At 41.6% G+C, this 19,670-nt stretch overlaps 1 protein-coding gene across 4 annotated transcripts; it reads right to left on the bottom strand.

Annotated features, from left to right (window-relative positions):
- Window positions 1-903: 903 nt before the first annotated feature.
- On the bottom strand, window positions 904-18,528 carry WDR89 (WD repeat domain 89). Of its 4 annotated transcripts, none has more exons than XM_023927388.2 (3): window positions 18,378-18,528; window positions 17,498-17,595; window positions 904-3,694 (listed from the first exon to the last, which is right to left on the bottom strand). In XM_023927388.2, exons 1-3 carry the CDS (start codon window positions 18,526-18,528, stop codon window positions 2,504-2,506), a joined length of 1,440 nt encoding a protein of 479 aa, XP_023783156.2. In that variant the 3' UTR covers window positions 904-2,503. The 4 variants fall into 4 exon arrangements, with proteins under 4 accessions (XP_023783156.2, XP_086750407.1, XP_023783158.1 ...); XM_086894281.1 differs by lacking the exons at window positions 17,498-17,595; window positions 18,378-18,528 and adding exons at window positions 11,297-11,395; window positions 16,481-16,696; XM_023927390.2 differs by lacking the exon at window positions 17,498-17,595 and having other exon boundaries at window positions 18,378-18,518.
- Window positions 18,529-19,670: the final 1,142 nt, after the last annotated feature.

The raw sequence follows: 19,670 nt of genomic DNA, 5'->3' as shown, positions 1-19,670 counted from the left end.
TATTTTGTGGGTATTAACCTGAAATTAAGTCAACACAAAAGAAAAAGAGAAACAACAAAACTGAGTATTTTCAGAGGCAACACAAGCCTCAGTCTCGTGACAGCTGCTGTGGCTTTGCGGAATTTTAAGATACAGACACACATTTTTTCCCTTCTGCAGCTATTTCTGTTATGCACGTAAAAGGGAGAAATCAGCTTCCCAGGGAAAATCATGGCTTCAGCTGTGACTGATACAGAACAAATCAATATCCACCTAATCCAGAAACAAGATAACAGGCACAGGTTGCATACTGCAAACTCTTCAGTCCCAGAACTCCCCACCTCTGCTGCTTTAATTCACAGGCAGCTGGCAGAGCACACTGGAATTTCACTCAGCAGACACTTGAAAGCAAGTGGAGGCAACCACAAGCTCCCTCTCTGTGCATTTCTCTATGTGCACACTAACCTGTCTTCAAGAAATTAAGCATGAGACAGACCCAACGACATTATCTACTGAATGTGTCCAGACACCAGGAAAAGAGTGGATAAACATCTTTTTTAGATGTTTTACAGCAAGTTATTGTTTGCCAGCAAGTTATACACTGTACCTGCAATGAAATAGGTCTCACAATCATCCTTCAGTCCCCCACCCCCAGTCTGGCACTGAACCAAGTCAGGCCCATGAGGGCTTTACAGTGAATTCAGAGTCTAAAGCTCTTGGTCCACTCTGTACACAACAGGCAAAAAACAGTGACCTGGGATAATAAATCTTGAGAGGGCACATGACCCAGGTGCATCATAGCCCTGACACTCACTGCCCACCTCATCTTAAAATAGCACAATGTAATCTGGAAAGCAACAGATAAGGATGTTGGGGCAACATGAATTTAACACGAGTAACAAAAAAAACTGTATAGAGCTGTGATTTTCAAATTGAAGCTGCACTTTTAAATAACCAGCAGTAACAAAACCAAGTGAATCATCTTATCACCAGCAGGCAAACCCAAACTAACAATGGATTCACAGTTGTGGCTAAAGGGTATTAACAGTTTGTGAAACATCATGTGGAAACTCGATACTTGTGGTTGAAAAGGATTCAATTCCAGAGATGATTCAGGCATCTTCAGCACAGCTGTAACCATACACTGGAATATGTTCTGTACCTCAGAAACTGTTTCTAAACTCCAGGATAATCCTTTAAACCTGATGTTCAGGACTTTTTCTGAAAGAATTACCTATCCACCCTCAAGGGAAAAGATAAAATAACCCAACCCATCTTAAATCCTAGCTAATCTATAACAGAGCAATTCTTAAATATTCTGGTGCTGGTTTCAGTTGTAGTGCACATGTGTAACTACAGCCTCAATACCAACACCATTTGCCTGCAGTGGTCCTGGGAAGGCTGGAGGTGAGTGTGTGTGCAGAGCCAGGAGCACAGGTTGGAGTCTTCCAGCAAAGCAGAATAAGCATGAAGTCTCACCCATTTTACAAGAACAGGGCTGGTTTTGCACCACTCAGTGGGTATTTGGTGGAATAATAAAACAAAGCTCTCCTGGGGAGATGTCCAAGCATAAACCTCTGAGCAGAGAGAAACACTTCTTAAAGGACCCAGGCCAACCTCTAAAAGGTTTTGTTGAAGTCTCCTCATATCAGCCTGTTCCTCCATAACTACAGTCTCTGAAGGCAGTGTTCATTTCTGGGTTTTAGCATCCCCACTTGGCATGTGATACCAATTTCTTTCAAGTCAGGGTTTGGGATTTTAAGCAACACTGGTGTAATTATACCCATCAATTTCTCCAACCCACCAAAGATCTCCCCAATCTTCCAGGTGCACTTAGTAGGAGAGAATGAAGCTGCTTGCAAAATTCTTGGGTATTTTCATGCAGGAAATAATGCCAGTTTAACAGTTCTCATACTCATACAAATTAGCTGCTGTTTGGTTGAATACATTCATATCTGCTATGAAAAAGATGGCTCTATCAGCTGCTTCTTTATGAGCCTGTTCTAAACCAGTGATGTGACAGTGCAAAACTACTTACTTTCTGTTCCATCAGAAAGTAATTCCTTCAGGCATTAAGATGTGACATAAAATCTTTTACTAAATTGAGCAATTTCATTAAGTTTTCTGTGAAGAAAGCAAAATACAGCATGGAATACAAAAGCTTTTACCATGTGCCAGGAAATATCATTGGGAAGGTAACAAACTATGCAAGCCACAGGCCTGTATTACACATTTAAAACATTGTCTGAGATATTAAATAACCACAGAAATAATTTTATATAATATGATTTAACATCAGCTGTTGAAGAACTCAGGAGCAAACATTTACTCTTTTCTGCTTAATATTAGCAACTTAAGAAAAATAAAAGGCATTCTTCTGATGACTGAAATGCATTCCCAGGGGGAATTCAAGCACCACAGTTCTTTCCACAGAAAACCTCTAAATAAAACACAGCCAAGTATTGCCTAGGGAGATTAAACACCAGGAAAGCTCTGCATGGCAGAGATTCCCACTTTAGGCATTTCACTTTTTCCTGCTTTTGAGGGAGGTGTTGTGAACTCTCACTCTCTTCTGCAAGGAAGAAGAGATCTTCAGAGATGCTTTCTTTGTGAGGGACCTTTCCACAGCCCCAGGTTTCCATAGCAACAGCTGAGCATCCTCTCCACCCGTCAGCAGAGACTCATCCGTGGGGCTCCAGCAGAAGGAGCGGACGGTGGCCGAGTGTCCCCCACACAGGGTCCCCACCAGGCTCAGGCCATCGGTGCCACAGCTGATCAGGTGGATGTCTCCTGTGGAGGTTCCCCCAACCAGGAAGAGTTTCCCTGCCTTTTCGTGGTACAAGCCACCCACTAGGTAATGCAGGCTGTGGTTTTCAGTGCTAACTGACTCTCTGACATCCAGAACGTGCAGCAGGGTTATCGGCTCTTCAGTGTCCAGCTGAGCCATGTCCCACCAGCAGAACCCCTCATCGTGTGTCATGCAATAGATCTGTTTGTAATCTTCCCCAGACCAGCCAAGAGAACTCACTGATGAATCTGAATTGCAAGTCGATATCAAAGCATCATCTTCGTTATCCTTATTGATGTCAAACACATTCACCAAGCCATCAGTTGACCCAGACACTACCAAATTGGGTTCAACAGGATGAAAACAGATTTTGGTGATGTCATCATTGTGACTTTCAGAATAGACTCCCAAGGGTTCTTTAGTGGCACTGGCACAGTCTGTAATGCCTCTCGCATCCCAAAACACCAGGAACGTTTCATCTTCAACTTTTTCCGTTCCGGCACAAACGATGAGGTCACTGCAGCTGACATCGAAGCTGATGAAGACGTTTGAGGGATAACCACTGAACACCTGCACAGGCTCCTGCGCGGCTGAGCGAACATCCCAGCACTTCACAGTGCCCTGGCTGCAGGCTGAGAACACCACGCTGTCACACGTGTGTGCAAACCTGACCCCGCTGAGGATCCCGGGGTGGCCGCGGTACTCCCGCAGGAAGCGCAGCGTCTCCCTGTCGTACACCCTGATGGATTTGTTGGAACAGGAAACTGCCACGAAGCGGCTGCTCCCGGGCTGGGCAGCCGTGGAGGTGTCGATGTCCAGCAGGTAGGCGGGTTTCTCGCTGGGCACGCAGCGCCTGGCTATGCGCAGACCCGCCAGCTGCTCCTCCACCTTGTCCACTGCCGTCATCTCCCCAGCCTTGCCAGAAACCTGCAGTAAGAAAAAGCCAAGGAGAGTTTTAATTACAACATTCTTCAACAGTGTTAGCTTTAAAAGCACGTAGGAGGAAGCATCTCGTGCAGAGGTGAGGCACGGAGCTAAGATTCAATTATCCTGATGTCCTCCTCAGCACAGCTTCATTCACAGGAACACAGAACAGGAAAGGGCTCCCTGATTCAAGGAGTTCAGTCTCCTGTGTCTGTAAGCACTACACCAGATAATCCCCTTAACAGATTAAACAGTCTATCTGGAAATCCTGGGAAAGTCACTTAGCTAAATTTGCTTTATTATTTTTATAAAGTAACGTGATGTTCTCCACAACTGGAAACAATAATGATGTCACCCCCTCTACCTGAGCAGGAATAAATTTTGTTCTAGGAAGCACAGCCCACAAACAGCTGCATACGTACAACTGCGGGAGACTTCCTAAGTGAACTTCTGTGCTGAGGGACGTGCACAGGGGAGGCAGAGAACAAGACCAAAATTACACAGCACTACAGCCTGAAATGGCCTGGTGAGGTAATTTTACAAGTATTTAGGTGCCCAATGACGCACAGAAACACCTGCCAGCGTATCAGGGACCACCTAAACAGGCTAGTGACCTGTGGAATTCACTGCAATTAAGCACCTCAACGTTTTCTGAGCCTCCTGTAAAACCACAGAACACTGGGTTTTAGTGCAGCTGATAAAAATCTTCCCTTCAGAGGCAATTCCTCTCTGGCACTACCAAACACTCCTAGAAACCCAAACTATTTCAGCAATGCACACAAATGCAAACTTTACCCAGCAAAACTAAAATTAAACAAAATTCTCTTGGATCCTCTCACAGATTCATTTCTAAAATATGCCCTAAAAACAAAGGAAAAACATAGTTTTTATAACACAAAATAAAATTGCATTCTGTAATTGAAGTAAAGACTCCATAAATTCACAGTCAGGAAAAGCAAAGCAGCATTTATATTTTAAAGAGATATTTGCAATGGTTTTAGTGGTTCACAAACTACAACCAATTTTTAAAGGAAGATGTAGGTATGTTATTACAGTCATCCACTTCTGTCAAAAACACAGGTTCAATTATAATACTATTCTGTTTTTAAAAAGAATCAAAACCTAAACATTGAGGGAATCACAGCAAGTTTTAAGGGGTCAGCACTCCAGTGATTTCTCACTGGTACTGATATTTCCTTAAGATCTGGACCAGCAGCCAATCCCAGGCACCACATGCCTGAAATGACCCTTTAAAAAAAAAAAAATCCAAAGAGAAATGGAATAAAAATCAGACAGACACAGAATGCAAGAAAATATTCTCATGCCTTCCCAGCTGTTCTATCATCAATTTTTCTGCAAATTCTACAGGCTCGATTTTTGGGGGTGGAATGTGCAAGTTTCCATGTATTACCTGCTTTAGTCATAATTATTTTAATTGTCCATGAGAGACCAAAAACAAAGGAGAAGTTGCTATGACAAAGCTGCATTCTGCTTTTTTTTTTCTTCTTAGCGTTGTATGCGGTTTCAGGGGTTTGCTTTCCCTCCTCTGGCTTGGTGCACACAAATATTCATGACACCATGTGACAAACCAGCAAATTCTTAAAAAACAGCTTAAGCAGGCACACATAAAAACTTAATTCCCAAGTCACAAATAATCTCACTAGGCGATTTGCCTCAGTAATATCCTGACAATGAGGTCCCCAGGTTAATCTTCTACATCAAAGCAACCTTTCAGAGCACATCTACCAGTCATTTTTGCCATAAAATGCAGACATCCTGTGGAAACTCCTTTCCCCTCTGAAGCAAAGAAGCTCAACGTGTTTTCTGGCATTACCCTGAGTACAACCTACCCACAGAACTTGTTCCCTACTTACTTTTCTGGGTATGTCCTCAGATGAAACAAGCTTTTACTAGAACTCTTACATAAAGCCAACTGTTCTCAAACGCTGTTTGCTACGCTGCTTAAACACAAAACTGTTAAATATCCATGCAAATCAATAATATAAACTGAACAAATAAAATATTTGTAACATTATTAATTAGGAAAACTGCTTAATTCAATTTACTGAAGAATTACAATGGAAGCTTCTATTTAAATAGTTTCAAACATGCATGCTTGAGGGTGAAGAAAGGAGTTTCTGTAAACCAGCTCTCCTGCAGTGTTATGGTTACTAAAAAAATCAGCTTATATCTGTAAATTTCTTGTAAGAAAAATGTAGTTTTCCAAGCTGACCTGAATTTCAAGCTCTAAATATCCAGACTTTGTCTACTCAAAAGGCCAAATAAACTCAAACAGACATGTTCCTGACAAACATCATCCATTTGGAAGGCAAGCTGCAGTTGTTTAAATATTACTGACTATGATAGAGAGTATCTTTCAATAAGCAGTTTCTACAACACTCATGTCAGAGCTTTTACTGCTGGGGAAGGTGAGGGAACTCTACAAATACTCAGAAGTTGTAAAAAGCCAGAGTCTGCAAAAGAAGGTTCATTCAGTTTTAATAATGTTTTCTGGGAAATAAAATTAGCTCAACACAACTCTTTTGCCCAGAATAACTTAAGTACAGCTATTCTGAAATACGAGAAAATGCTGTTCATGTTTTCAGGCAGAAGTGCAATTTCTACCATCAGGAAGCTGAAGGGTTCTGTTTTCAATTCTATTGCCACTGCAACAGCTAAGACTTAAAGTTGTGTTTGATGGCAGCCAGTTTTTTGCTAAAAACTCAGCAAAATGTCTGCCTTAGTAAGAAAGTCTTCAGACTATTATGAAATTGTGATTGAAGGTTATATAAACAATTCATGCTCAAACTTCAGGGTGTAGCTGCCAGCCCTTCCTTTTCAGAAGGGGAAGTCACTGTTGTATTTTGATGGGAAAGTTTAAATGGCAGGAATAGGATCTATGTTAAATTTATGAGACAAATAGGAAACAATGGTCTTCCAAACACAATAGAAGATAACTGAGCACTGGACTGCAGCCACCTACAAAGCACATGGTCCTCTGCACTGAAGCACTTTCAGTTCCTTAAGTTCAACAACAGAGGTATCTGTTTTCCAAAAAATCCTTTGGCAAAATCTGAGTCTTGGAAATGTTTTGGACATAGCACAAAAGCCAGTTGTGATGACCAGAGAGAAGAACTGCTCATGTTTGTATGACAAGCTCTCTGACACAAAGAATTGTACCAACAGTTTGCTCTTGGACTGCTCCAGTCTCAGAAGAAAATCACAGAGGACACTGGCCAAAAGGTCATCTTTCCCCATGGCTCCTCCTCTGCTCAGAACGTGAGGTAGTTCATTACATTCATGTTTTTCACTTTCTCCAGCAAAGTCACCCATGGTCTGCATCTATAGTCTCAACACTGACAAAATCCAGGTGATGTCAAGGTGCCAGGAAACCACCACCACTGGGATGACACACCTGGCTGAAGGTGTCTGGCTCTGGCCAGTCACTTGTGCTTGAAAGAGAGGTGCAATCCCATCCTTAGGGATCACCATTCCTTACGTGGAACAGCTGAATCTTTCAGCTGCATCCACATCTGCACCCTCCAAGCCAAGAAAAGCCACCTTTTGTAATTAAACCTGAACCTTCTATGTAATTATATCTAAACTGCTGGATCTACACTCAGGTGATTTATTCTATGAATTCAGTACACTGTTATATGCAACCCCTACACATCTCCTGGATACCACAACTACCAGAAACAATAAGCTTCTGGAAGGACACTCAAAACTCAGTACATCTTGGGAACTCAGAATAAGTACCATTCTCTGAAATAACCTAAAATATTTTGACCTCCAGGGCATCCTACGAGGCTCCTTTAAAAAAGAAATAAACTCAATGTTTAGAATAGAAGACACGCAGTGGAAGTGATGCCAAAGAAACAGGACAGGACTTTCAGATGCCTTTCTTATGTGTTTTTCACTGGTGGAGTGTGGAAACAGCCACACAGCAAGACTAGAAGCAAATGGCTGTGCCAAAGGCAGCCCTTTCCAGCCGTGGAGAAATGAAAAGCAAGTACCTATCTGCCCAAACTAAACACTTAACACTGTCTCAGCACATGCTGCTTTGCTGTTTGTGCAGTATTCTAAATGTTGCAGCTTCAGTTCAAGACAACAGGCTCATCAGTCCTCTTCAGTCCAGAATGTTTTTCAAACAAGACAAACCAGCAAATCGTAAGTTATTTCCCTTTTCCTTTGAGTGGTGTACAGAAGATGCTGCCAAGTGGCATAGTTCTTCTTTCCAAAAGGGAAAGTTAGATCAAAAATATAGAGAAATACAAATTTTCCTTTAAAAATACAGGGAAAATTATGGAAAAATGGCACATTCTCAAAGATTTAATCACTAACATAAGAGTAACTTATGAGTAGGAGGGCAGAAACACGTAATAAAAATTAAGAAGACCTGTAGTTCTGGCAATCTTCTCTGCAGAGGTCAAATACCAAAAATAGCAAGGGATCTGAACAGCAGCAGATGAAATCTTACCCTGTTCTTTCCTACTATAAACAATACAAACAGACCCTCCCTTTATTTTTACAATTATTAAAAGTTCCAGAGCAAGCTGAGAACAAACCTGGAGCTCTGGGCAGCGGGAAGCAGCTCGTGCATGCACAGGACGTGTGGTTTGCATTTGGGAGCAGAGCTGCCAATGCAGTGCTGCACTGCTCCAGTGCAGGGAGAACACCCCAGTGCATTTCCCCACTGCAGGGAGAACACCCCAGTGCATTTCCCCATTGCAGCAGCCTGCAGAGACCTCTCCCCACTGGCACCACTCCCCAGGAGAGGATGGACCAGCAAATTATCTGAGCACAGAGGGGAAGCACAAACCAGCCCCAAGGAGCTCACAGTTTCTCCAGCACACAGTCTCCCATAGCTGGGTTTGTTATTTCACCCAAACAGAGGGAGAAGAGGTTTTTCCAGCATTCCCACAAAGCCTGCTGAAGGCAAAGAGCATTTAGTCATCAGGCAGGAAGGGAATAAAATGCACGAGAGGCTACGCTAAAGTGCAGAGACAAGATGTAACTGCCAAGAGAATTATTTCATGCTCTCCAATCAGCTACATCTTGCTTCCAAATGTAAGGCACAGTCAGAAAGAAGCTCCATGTAATTCTTCATTTGCAGTACAGAGAAAATTCTATCAGCAGAATGGAAAGGAGAAAAAAATAAAACACAAAGTCTATGGGAAGATCAAAAAAATTAGGTCTACCAACCTACTTGCCTTTGATGAAATCAGTCCCTGCCCTCCCACCAGGAATGAGCTTTGGGGTACAATCCTGTTTAGCAATGGAGAGAGGAGTGTAGGTGGGAGAGAGAACCATGGAAATGGCCTTAAACAGTATTGGTTGAAGGGAAAAAATAAGAGTCAGAGGTAGGTGAGAATAAAAGGAAAAAGGCTCAGTGCTTTGGGGTTCAATAATTGGAAAAAAAAAAAAAAAAATGATGGAAACTACAACTGTTCTGAACTCATCCTTTGGGGGCATAAGCAAGTGTTCATATCAATGCAGAAATAAAACCTCTTTTGAATATTATACTGGACATCCATAGAGAGAGATTGCAAAAACAACTTCTGAATTGGATCAAGCACAGCTTTAAATGCATAGATCATAAAAACTATAAAAACAGTGACTATTTTCATCAAAAGAAAACTTTCAGGTTGGTTTTTTTTGGTGTAAGTCTGCATTCCATCTAGAAAGATCTATCCTGATTTTGCATCCAGCACTGGAAAATCTGGTGGAGGTCTAGAGAGATCTAGAACACTTAGGCTTGCCTTCAGGTCCAAAGTGCAATGAATTAACATTCAAACTTGAGGTCCTGAAAGCCTATTGACAGAAATTCAAGAACCAAAGACATGGTAAAGAACTGCAAAAGATCAGATGACCGATTGAAAAAGTGTAGAATAATCCAATGTACAATTAAAAAACTCAAATAAGCTAGAAAGCCCTACACAAAACTATAAAAATGCCAAATTACAAATTTTGGGTTCAAAATTAAGGCAAATTTATTAAAATATGATGCTCAGATTTCTAACATGGGAAACAAGAGTTTCTAATATACTCTAAGAAACTGTAAAACAGTAACTCAAGCATGTTTGAGAATATCCCTTTTTCAATCTTCTCTTTTCCTCCAATTCCATGCTGGTGACACAGACCTACTAACAGAGGAGCCACAAAGGAAGCTGTCCCTGAAATCCCACTCTGCCATGAGCAGCTGGACCCAACCAAGAACTTCCCTGTGAGTGGGAGTTTTCCTTGTAGTGACCTGACCAGGTAGAGGATGCAAATGCATCCAGGTGTGGGTGAGGTGGTCATCCAATAAAGAAGTAATAAGAGGATAAGAGATGCTCTATTTTACTCTCCTGGCTATTCTCAGATCAAGCTGGCAGAAGCAATCCTATTTTATAAGGGCAGGTCTGAAAGAGTCCCAGGCAAAGGGTAAATTTCAGAAAGAGGTACTGCAATTGGGCTATTTGTATTCTAAATTCTATATATTATGTTTTCTTCTTCTTTTCTTCTGGCAAAGAATACTGTATTTAAAAACACTCTGAAAGCTCATCTATGCCTAAACTGCACTCTCAGATGCCTCTGAAGAAGCTTTTTTACCTAGATTCTAAAGAACAGGAAAACTGTCCTATTGCTGGGCCCTGGCTTTTGCACCGAGCAAGGCTCTGAGACGGGGGTCAAAGCTAAGGCTTGTTGTGCCTGCTGCCTGTAATGGAACCACAGCTATCCTGCCTTTCTGCTGCAAACCTTGAAGAGAATCCAAGTCTCAGCATTCTGCACTTGTGCTTATCTCATCAGACCACAGCCACCACAGAAAAGTCATTTCCTTTCTCCTGTAAGCGCCTCCCACCGAACGCATCATCCTGAGATGACTCCTTGCAACCACAAACATTGGAAAGAAGATCCAGGACTAATCAGCCTCTCGAATAACAGCCAGCCAACAGCTGCTGGAAATCAAACACGGAGGGTACAATGGTCACCTGCATGTAGCATTAAGTTTTGATCTATTCACATTTCAGCACAGCAGCCACGAGCAGCTCAGAGGTTCACGCTCACTAACAGCATTCTTCTTTGTGAAGAGGTCCAACAGCTTTGCTGTCTGACTTGGCACTAGAGCTATGCACTGAGATGGTCATCTCAAACCAGACAGAAATAAAGTATTTATCTAAGTGGATTTGAACAAGAGCCTGGCCTACAAACACTTCCCAGCCCCGACTGTGGCAGAACAGCTTGCTGAGCAATTCCCAGCAAGGGCCAACATTCACTCCTCACTTTCCCAATCAGTGAAACAAGGACAGTGTTTTCCCAGCTCACAATCCTTGTGCACACAAACATTAGTAAGTACAGCCAGCAGCACACTTTCACACAAAAAGCCTTGCTCTGAATATCTACACTACAAGATACAATGCAAAAGTCACTGTGAGAGTGTAGGGCACCTGCAAAGTCCACAATCAGAAAGTGCTCTGATGCCCTTTTCCAGTTTGGGATTACAAGAAAGGACTCCAAGAGTGACAATTTGCAGGGCCATTTTAAGCTGAACAAAATACCACATGAACAGGCAACACCAATGATCCACCCTACAGAGAAAGGTGAAAGGAAAAAATTACTTACAAAGCTGCATGAATAATTTATTGACTCTGAAACAACACCATTTATTTCCTTCAATTCAGACACTGCCACTTAATACCATCATCCTCAAATAGAAGAAACCTGGAAATAAGTAAGAAATTTTCCCAAAGATTAATAAAATCTGCTGAAATTCTTCCAAAGAATTTATTTCTACACCACAGGAAGCCCGGGAAATTTCAGCCTGAATTTTGCGGCAACTGTAATAAAAGGATATAAAGAAACTTTGCTGTAACTGGAAAAAGAGCTTCTACTACCACACACTGATATTTAAAATATATACAATGACATAAAGTCGATGTTTTATTTACTGGAATATTTTAGAAATTCTTTCACAACAGTAATTTACCTTAAGCACACTTCATTATTAGACTTTATTAGAGCTCATTCTTCAAAACACAAAACTATTACGTTTTCAAGACTCTTTTCTTAACAACCCAAGCTGAAATCAGTTGCTGGTGAAGCAGGTAAGGAGGTAATTCCCTGCACGTGCAGATGTAGGGGAATACAAGCTAAACAACATCTGTGTGCTTGGTAATTCTCAGCCCCACTCTAACATCACAGCTCAAGCAATTCTCTGCTGTTCCAGATGTATTGCACAGACACAAACATCTGCCAAGCCTAAGCAGGGAAAATGACTTCTCCTCATTTTCCTCATCTGCTTCCCCAGAATCTGCAGATCACCAAAGTGTCTTTGCCAGTCACATCCCACAATATCCATTTTTTTTATATTTAGCTACTGCAGAACGTCCCCATGTCAAGATAATTTGTCAGACCCTCTCTAGTTTCAAAGCAACAAGAGAAACTTGAGATCTCTGTGTGCCCATGACAGCTCACAGACTATCGGTTTCCAAAACATGCTCTTTGTGCACAGTCTGACAGCTGGAGGCTCTGCTGAATCTTTATCATGCCCTAAGTTCAATTTTCAATGCTTTATAGCAGACAAAAGGAAAAGATGTCATCTAAGTGACAACAGGAGGATGGAAGAGGGTGAAATAAAGGGTTTCAGAGCTATGTTGCTTTTATCCTTATCAGGAGAATTTACTTTTGAGTCTCCACAAAAGATGCTAAGGCATCAAGGATGTGAACATTGAACACATGCAAGGCACTCTCTTCAGCTCTTTGTTTTCAGGAGCCTTTAGACAGTGCTTACTCTTGAACCATACATGAAATTCCAGCAGCTGCTTCACCAATGCCATAAAAGACAAAAAAAAATCAGCTTTTCCTTTCCATGACACCCAAATGCACAATGATTTTCCATACTCCACTGGAAGTTCACATTCAACTGCTTTTTCACTCTTTAAGTGATTTAGGACTCAGTCACAAGAAATAAAATTATGAAAGGGAAGATCAAACAAGAAAGTGTGCAGGTATTGTTACTCCTGACTTTCTGATCAAGAGGTCTGCTATAGGCAGCAACACAGAGAATCCCTGCTGGCAAAAACAGAACTCCATGTTTCTGTTAGGACCCACGAACTCTGGAGACCTAGGTGGGGAACTTACATTTATGAGAACCACAAAAACCTTTCCAAATGTCTTCAGCAGCCTGTTGCCCCAAAATAAGACAGGGATAAAAAGCGAAGTTGAGAGCTTTTTGCATTTTGATGACCCTGCTGTCAAGCCATGTTTGTTCTCAATGCTTAAGTAAACCCATATTTCACAGGGTCATAGCAGTGCCAGCAGTGCCCTTTGCTGAGGCCAATGTCTGGATAACTAAGCCATAATCAAGTGCAGAGAAGGAAGGGTTAGATGATGCAGGTAATGGATTGTTTATTTCACAAGAAGCAGCTGGATGTTTTGCCTTGTGTAGCTTGGCAAAGACGGAGACTGAGCGGGATACAATGACTATCTACAGACACATCAAAGGAATAAATGCTGGGGAGGGAGGGGAGCTACTCGAGAACAATACTGGCACAAGAATTTAAGAGCATAAACTGACCATAAATAAAATATGGAGCAGAAATCATAAAGTTTATCTTACAAAATACTTCCCAGTTATAACAGTGGAGGTAAAAACTTTTAACTGTCTTCATCTGCTTTTACAACTGCGCCAGCTTGGCACCCACCACTGTCCTTGCACAGCAAAGAACCCAAATAGGAAGGCACACTGAGAAACAAGCAACTCTGAGATAAGCTGGCTCACTACTCATTTCTGGAAGATACCAGACTGCCAGGCAGACAACAGCGAGACACAGTATTTGCTCAGTCCATCGTTTCAAAAGCAGCATTAAGACCTTATTAAGAAGAGCATGTATGTGCACAGAGAGCACCCAGCATCCAGCCTAAGGTGGCCTCCTCACCATGCTCCTGAATGTCAGGACAGCAGCCCAAGGAGCTGAGCCTCCACACAGACACATCTAATGCCAAGGATTTGGGGTGGAAAAGCCCAAGTCTGGGACAGCCAGGGGCTGTCATTCCGCTCTCGGCCACCGGGTGTCGCCAGTGACCACCCAGAGCAGCTCAGAGCGGGAGAGGCGATTTTCCCGATCCTTAATAAAGCACCAATATTTTATTTCTTCCTCTTAGAAGACCCCGTTCCTCAAATCAGACAGTTAATCAAAAATATCAGCTTCCTCTTAGAACTGCCTAGCACGAAAAAAGGAAGAAAAAAAAAACAACCCAGCCAAATTCAGCTAACACCACAACTTGTCTTTCTGAACCATCAGGGGTTAAAAATGTACACGTTCTTTATTAAAGTCTCACTTGGTGACTTTAATCCACAGATTTCGATCATTCAGACTTCATAATAACGCGAGATGTGGTTCATATGTCCATGCAAGGCACACATGAACACACAGGGAATGACTGATGGTGCATTTGTATTTGCCCATCACCCAAACTTCCCAAGGAAGAGATGAACAAACCAAACCCAGCAACTACAAAACCCTTCCTCCCTCAATCTCTTACACTCGTGTCTACCTCCACAAACATTCCTGAAGCAGGAGTGCTCAATGCACGTGCAAGGTAATAGCTGCCCAAGACATTCAACCACTAGAATTAACTTCTCTTAGTTTTATAATATATAAAAAAATATATATAAAAATATATATTTAAAAAAAATATAAAATAAAAAAATCTGGTTTTCTCCTGTTCAAAACTGAGTCATGTATTTCCTTAGATATCCTGACAGACATTGAATAAAGTAACATCAAATCGTCTTACCCCCAAAAAACTCTTTCATAAACCACATAAAAACTCAAATATTACTAGTGAGAACTTTATGTTTCTAAACAGGAAATTTTGCTTTCACAGCTGCTTGTCCCTTCTGATTGCACCAAGGAGTAATAACACATAATTCCAACTCTTCCACTCATTCCCACAGCAACAAAGATACACAAATTATTATTATGAAAAAATCCTCAAATTATTGAGAAGTGAACAATATCTGAAGCTTCCTATTCCAGGTACTGCCAGCATACAACTCAAATTTGCCAAGTTTAATTAAATGCTGGGCTGTCTTTTCACCAATTTAACTGCTCACCAATTGTACAGCAATTTTGTATCTTATTTTTAATGAGAAGCTGAGCAATAGTTTTTGCAGGAGAAAGAAGAAAGATCCTAGTAGTTATAGTGAGCTGCAGAGAGAGATGCACATGAAAAGTTCTTAATCAGTTAAAAATACAAAAAAAAAAAGTTTCTGTTAAAGAAAAAAAGAAATTGCAAGAAAGGTTATAAACAATACAGCAAAACAATTATTTTACTTTAAAACTAATTTTGAATTTACATAATTTAATTTAAATCAGCATAAAAACTAAGAGCATGTTAATGCACCCACATTTTCACAGATGAGATTCAGTTGCCATATTAAACAAAGAAGCTTTCATTTTGATTTTTTTATTAGGTTTTCATTTATTTGGAAAACTACAGAATTTTTTAAAAAACTGTAAGTGTCCCTTTAAGGCCACTGTGCATTCTTATATGAAACAAGTCTCAAAGAGGAAAGCAATAGGAGCTAATAAGTTTTGAAATACTTGCATTCCTCCTGCAAATATAGTCTCAAACTTTAAGGTGACCTCACAACATTTTCAGCAATACAATGTGATAAAAAAAAAATACAAAACCCTGATAATATTAACAATCTGGAGGAAATGTTTTCAGATTAATGTGAAAAAGAGGTGATAAATTAAAGTCTTTAATGGGTATAAACAACAGTATAGATGGTTTATGTTGCAAAGGATAGATAGTAGATAATGTAATAGTTCTTCTGGACTTTAACACCTGACATAACCAGAATCAAAATTTATCAGACTGAAGAGTTTATAGCATAATATGAACATGTTAAAATGGAAAGCTGCAAATACTTGCTTCCTGCCAATACTTCTAAATTATTTTGAGTGTTGAAAAGACTCATCTTGTAAGACCTAGAAACAAAACAGAAAACACACTCTTTGCTGGGACCTTCAGAACAGCCTAATGGAATTACCCAGTGCTTGTGCTGCAATTTGAGTGTGATTTTTTACAGTCCTGTACACTGGCTTAGCTTCTTCTTTCCCACCCTCAATTCCGGCTTTGTTCTCACTGAAATATTTTGTTAAAACTTGCATCAAAGTATCAGCTAAGGCAAAAAATACATCATGGAAATAATTCAGCCAAGCCAACACTTTGGCATCAGACATCCTTCCCTCCCAGTCTAAAGCTTTATTTACCAAAGCACCCATCTCTATCCCATTTCCCAGTCCCTCCACCTTCCATTCACTTAAGAAGGTAAAAAGCACTGTATCAGCCATGTGCACAACATATATTTAACTAACCAGCCCCAAACTAAATGCACGAGGAAATAAGAAAAGTGCACCAGTGAGAATTTATGTAACTCTTTTGTGTTAACTCCTCTGTTCAAGGAAAGGGGACAGGGACACCAGAAGGGGAAGATCTAAGGGAGGAGTGGGTGGTGGGTCAGGCTGAAGGTCCCTGAGGAGGACAGAGCTGAGGTTGAACTTCCTAACCCCACATGGGATTGGGCAATACGCTCTTTTTCTGCCTTTCTTATGTCCTCCATTGCCCATCTTGCACCTGAACTGCTCTCAAGTGCAAAAGCACACCCCAAAACCTTGCCAAGTCCCTGATTTACAATTCTCAACACTTCTTTTCAATGCCTGGTGTGAAAGCCACTTATTGGCTTGTCCTCACACAGAAGAAGCTGTGCCCCATAAAGACCATCTTTTCACTCACCAAATAAAGCCAAGTCTTAGATTGTCTGCAGAGGCAGCTTGGTATCAACACAGCTGAGCAGCATGGTAGTGCTGATTTCCTTCTGGTTTTCCCATTTTTCTTTTTTTTCCCCGAGAAAAGCTTGGAAATGCCATTATTTTTATACTTCCACTAAAAAGCACAACAAAGCTGGAAAATGCTGCCAGCCGGTAACAACCATCCGAATCTCAGGAGACCTTCCTCGCAGTCAGGTACAGATCAGACCCCAGGGCTGCCCTGCAAAAGTGATGCAGTGAAAGAAAAAAACATTTTTTAAAAAAAGTATCTTGAAAGGTTGAGAGAATTGGGATTGTTCAGCCTGGAAAAGAGAAGGCTTTGGGGTGACCTAATTGCAGCCTTCCAGTACCTGAAGGGAGCCTGCAAGAGAGATGGAGAGAGACTATTTGCCAGATCCTGGAGTGACAGGACAAGGGGAAATGCATTCAAACTGACAGAGGGCAGGAAGAAATTCTTTACTGTGAAGGTGCTGAGGCCCTGGCACAGGTTGCCCACAGAAGCTGTGGCTGCCCCATCCCTGGGAATGTTCAAGGCCAGGCTGGATGGGACTTGGAGCAACCTGGCCTGGTAGAAGGTGTTCCTGCCCCTGGCAGGGTGGTTGGAATGAGATTTTAAGGTTCCTTTCAACCCAAACCATTCTATGATTATATTCTCTTTTTTAAAAAAACATTTTAAAAGCCATCTGAACATCATCAATCATTCCATGCACAGAAGAACTCTTATGTGGAAAAAAAATGAATATATTTATTTCCAAAAGGTCTGAAGAAAGAGGCAGGCCACAGGCCAATGTTTGCCTGGGAATTCTGGGCCCACCTTTCTGTACAGGGCTGTTCTTTAACCCCATAAAAAGATATTTGGAAGAAAACACAAACAGCTACACCAGTCTTTAACTCTGAACAAAAAGAAACCAACACGTAAACTTTAAACAAGCACCATGTAAAATTAGCACCCAGAAACCATGGGGTTCACATGGACACCAACCTGCTCAATTACTCTGCAGACAGGAACAAATATCTTCAAGGAGCTGCCCTGCACACACACTTCACAAAATCTGATTATTCTCTCAAACAGGAAACCCACTGAAAATATTAGGAAATAAAAGGCTTATTAACTTAATTAATAATTTAATTCCGAGAACAAAGTTTTACAGATTTAAAAACCAGCATACTAAGAAAAGAACTTGTGTTTCTGCATTCTTTCAAGTATGTAACACACGTCCAGGAAAAATTAATTTAGAATTATAGGATTATAACCAGTATGAGCTAGCAACATAACAAAGAATTGACAATTCCACTCCCTGTATCTTGTAGGAAAAGTTACTTCTGTAACATAACATACTTTGAGATATCCGTTGATGATATAAAATATAATTTAAAGATAGGCATATATTTATATATTATAGCTTTGGCAGTAGTTTCTGTAACTACTTTTTTATTCCAAACCATAGAAAAGTTTCTTTTCCTTTTTTCCCCCATGGGACTAAAACTACCAAACAAAAAAAAAACAAACTGCAACTTTTCATTTCTTCTTCTGATCTTTTCCAGATTTGTTGGGGTGTGGTTTTTTGTTGTTGTTTTAGACTGTTACAATTATTAATAAAGTTTCCCATCTGCAGCGAACCTGGGCGAGGTCAGCCGGTGCTCACCAGCACAACTCCACAGTACACGCATTTTTTTTGAATTACAGAACCATTAGGGCTGAAAAAGACATTTATGATCGAGCCCAGACATTAACTCAGCACTGCCAAGGGCACCACTAAACCGTGTCCCCAGCATCACATCCACATGGTTCTGAACATTTCCAAGGGACGGCGATTCCAGCACTGCCCTGCCTTAGCCTGTTCCCTGCCGGTGTTCCTTACCCGGATCCGGATCCGGATCCTGGTCCCGATCCTGATCCTGGTCCTGGTCCCGGTCCCGATCCTGGTCCCGGTCCCGGTCCCTCAGAGGGCTCCCGGCCGCCGCCGCGTGCGCGCCGCGCTGCCCCCGCCGGCCCCGCCCCCGCCGCCCCATTGGCTGCAGCGGCCGCCATCTTCCGTCCAGAGAGGCGGGGAAGGAAGCGACGCACGGGAAGGGGATTGGTGCAAAGGCGGAGGGGGCGGGGCCAGCAATCGGCGCGGTTTGATTGGCTGGCGCAGGGAAGCCCCGCCCCGGGGCTGTGGTGCGGCTGCGCTCGGGCGTGGCGCGGGTGGGAGGGCGGCGGGAGCCTGGCCCGGAAAACGGGAACGGGGAACAGGGAAATGGGAAACGGGAGTGGGGAAACGGGAATGGGAACGGGAACCGGGAACGGGAACCGGGAACGGGGGAACGGGATGGGAACCAGGAACGGGGAGACGGGCTCCGGGGCGCGGGGGCTATGGAGCCACGCAGGGCTGGCACACGGAGCTGCATCCTCCAGGGGAGCAGGAACACAGAGGATTATTTCCTAGGAGAGACCCAAACACGAAGAAGGACAAGAAGGTTAATTAGGTTTCCTTTTCCTTCAGCTTGCTGTTAGATTTTCCTAGGTCCTTATTTTTTTTTTTTTCAGTTAAACTTCCAAATAGTATTTTTCTCCTTTTTTTTTGCTTACCAATTACTACGCTAACACATCCAGGCTATGAAAAGGAAGATGGAATAATTAACATATTCTTCTTTTAATGTTTTTTTTTTTTAATATTGCCCCAAGTTTTGTAATTCAAAATTCCTTGTTCTACTCTGAATTTACTGTTCAGCACTGATGAGTAGCATTAATCCATAACCTTGGACGGATGTTACTCAGTGAAGAAAAGAATTTGTACCTTTATTTTCATAGCAGTTCAAATAACATATTTTTTTTCCGATAAAGGGTGTGAATAATAATATCATAGACAAATAAATAATTTAAAGACCTTCTTTTAAACATAGAAATATTTTCATTAGCTTACTTTGCACTTCCATTTTTTAAAATTGAAATCTAAGCATTTGAGCTGACTGTGTAATGTTCTAGCCAGATAAAAAAAGCTTTAGCTAAACCAAATAACATGGTCAAGTTACATGGACAGTGACCATAGAGCAGCATAAAAAACACCTTGTAGTTCAGTTTGATGTCACTTTAAAGCAGAAAGTCAATCAAAAGGCTTCAAAATACTGCCAATTTCATTTGTCTGTCCCTACCCATGTGCAAAATTTTAATT

This window comes from Cyanistes caeruleus, chromosome 6 (assembly GCF_971803275.1).
Source record: "Cyanistes caeruleus chromosome 6, bCyaCae1.hap1.1, whole genome shotgun sequence".
NCBI lineage: Eukaryota > Metazoa > Chordata > Aves > Passeriformes > Paridae > Cyanistes > Cyanistes caeruleus.
Note: the sequence above shows the minus strand (reverse complement) of the source record. Positions and strands in the feature narration are given on the sequence as shown.

What these genes read in the sequence shown, in the direction of transcription:
- WDR89 (XM_023927388.2), bottom strand. Translation starts at nt 18,528, where the DNA reads ATGGGGCGGCGGGGGCGGGGCCGGCGGGGGCAGCGCGGCGCGCACGCG. An exon ending in GGATCCGGATCCGGATCCGG is followed by an intron (nt 17,596 to 18,377) that starts GTAAGGAACACC and finishes TAATATTTTCAG; the next exon opens with TGGGTTTCCTGTTTGAGAGA. An exon ending in TCTGCAGAGTAATTGAGCAG is followed by an intron (nt 3,695 to 17,497) that starts GTTGGTGTCCAT and finishes TTCTTACTGCAG; the next exon opens with GTTTCTGGCAAGGCTGGGGA.